We start from the raw sequence: 2351 nt of genomic DNA, 5'->3' as shown, positions 1-2351 counted from the left end.
TCTGAGCTGCGCTTCAGTAGGTTGGTGGTAGATGGCCTGTGTCGCCAACCCGAGTCCTCTGTCCTTTGAAGAAGTCTCTGGTAGTCACGGGAACACGTTGTGTGTATTAGAGGGGATACTTGGACTGTCCTTCCGAACCTGCGTTTAGCTGTTGCTAACTCCAAGGCTAGGAGATATCACTTCTGTAGTGAATACGAGTTCAAAGTTCATACCATTCACAATCAAAGTCCATGCTGATGTTGGCTTCATCTATAGTGATTATCTGAACCATTCTGACCCTGGATCGTCATCCTAGAGTACCCGGAACAGGAAGTTATATTCTTGTCTCTGGCTTTATATAGTGGAGGGAGAGGGGTGTGTCTGAAAAGTCTATTACCCAGGTCTCTTCACAGGGGCGGGCCCCTGGTTGAGCAGAAGCCAAATTTATGAAAACACAGATCTCTCATTTGGAAGGTAAAATTACATTTCACCTCTTCACAAACAATGTCATATTCAAACATTTGAATTAAACAACAATTCCATGTGAATCCGATACCTCTGACGTTTAGACTTTTCACAGTAGCGTTTATGTCATTCTATCATTGATGAGAATGTGTCAGAGGGCAACCGAACTGACATAATATACCTTAAGTACCACCGCATATGTACAGTTGGTTGGATTACCAGAATATAGTTCATTTCCCCCAACTTCTGATGTTACCCAGAATCTCTATGTTAACCCATGGGTTTCCTTATGTCACATCAGTTATAGTGGGGAGAGAGAAAAAGGGGGAAAGAGGTATTTATGACTGTCGTAAACCTACCCCCAACCCAACGTCATGACATGCTAATAATCTGTGTTTCTTAGATAGTATCAGTCCATTCATAACACAGTAACTACACACAGGTGGGAGAGCAGAGAAGTGCACAGGGACTGACCTTTATGTAACAGGGGAAACAGTGGGCCAGAGTCATCGGTAGGACAGAACCCAAACTTAAGGAAAGCTTTGACTATGTACAGACTCAGTGAGCATAGCCTTGCTATTGAGAAAGGCCGCCGTAAACAGACCTGGCTCTCAAGAGAAGACAGTCTATGTGCTCACTGCTCACAAAATGAGGTGGAAACTGAGCTGCACTTCCTAACCTCCTGCTAAATGTATGACCATATTAGAGACACATATTTCCCTCAGATTACACAGATCCACAAAGAATTCGAAAACAAACCCAATTTTGATAAACTCCCATATCTAGTGGGTGAAATACGACAATGTGCCATCACAGCAGCACGATTTGTGACCTGTTGCCACAAGAAAAGGGCAACCAGTGAAGAACAAACACCACTGTAAATACAACCCATATTTATGTTTATTTATTTTCCCTTTTGTACTTTAACTATTTGCACATCGTTACAATACAGTACACAATGTGTAATGTTTACTGTAACTTATTATTGTTAATTACACTTTTGTTAATTATATACTTCACTTGCTTTGGCAATGTTAACATATGTTTCCCATGCCAATAAAGCCCCTTGAAATGAATTGAGAGAGAGATAAAGAGAGAGGGGGCGAATTTCTCATGCAGGGAGAAAATAATTCAATGGACGTGAAACGCTCAAGGTTGAAACATTGCAAAGAAGAAACATTATAAAAACACAGGACAGGTGGTATTCGAATGGGCTCAGTCTCTCCTGGGACGCAGAATATGCTGGGGAATGCACAAAACAACAGCTGCTACGATGAGAGAGAAAGAGAGATGTCTCGTTTTCACTTTCTCCTTTTCGCTATAAAGCTTGCCGGGTGATTCTACATGAAGCAGATTAATGGGGGGAAATAAAAAACTATGCACCAACGACCACCGTGCATTCCCAGCGCTGCTTCTTGTTAGCGCGGACGCAAGGTATTTCCCGGTTGATTATCGGATAGTGTCAGTAGTAGCCTGTGACCGGAGCTGCTGCTGCTGGTGTCTCGACTACAAGCCTGCTCCTGGTGTGGATATGACTTCCTGGCTACGTAAATACGGCAATCCTGTGCTGCTCTTCCTGCTTTTGGCCGCTAACATCACCAGCGGGAGCTCTCGTTCCGGTGAGTGACAGAATATACCTTGATAGCTCGGCTAGGCTACTGCAGAAAGAACGAATGGAGACGTATCATTATTAAATGGATAACATCACCATTGTGCCAATGGGTGTGACAGATGAATGAATAAAGCAATCATTAACAATGAATGAATGTCAGAGTGTCCCGGATTTGCGTTTATTATGTTATGTCTAGTTTATGAGACCAGTCTGGATAATGTCCAGAAAATAGTCCCGACTCGTCAATGTCCCGACTCGTCACCCTGCTGGTCATCTATCAGCGTCCACGACGCGA

The 2351-nt window shown here is 43.3% G+C and overlaps 1 protein-coding gene across 1 annotated transcript in view; it reads left to right on the top strand.

Moving 5' to 3' along the window:
* The first annotated feature begins 1975 nt into the window (after positions 1 to 1975).
* Positions 1976 to 2351, top strand: part of LOC120041038 (integrin beta-8-like) — a 31671-nt gene continuing 31295 nt past the window's right edge. Inside the window, exon 1 of the mRNA XM_038986000.1 lies at positions 1976 to 2063. Coding sequence (XP_038841928.1) covers positions 1976 to 2063 — 88 coding nt within the window. The remainder of the gene's footprint in view (positions 2064 to 2351) is intronic.

Source organism: Salvelinus namaycush, unplaced genomic scaffold, assembly GCF_016432855.1.
Source record: "Salvelinus namaycush isolate Seneca unplaced genomic scaffold, SaNama_1.0 Scaffold40, whole genome shotgun sequence".
Classification (NCBI taxonomy): domain Eukaryota; kingdom Metazoa; phylum Chordata; class Actinopteri; order Salmoniformes; family Salmonidae; genus Salvelinus; species Salvelinus namaycush.
Note: the sequence above shows the minus strand (reverse complement) of the source record. Positions and strands in the feature narration are given on the sequence as shown.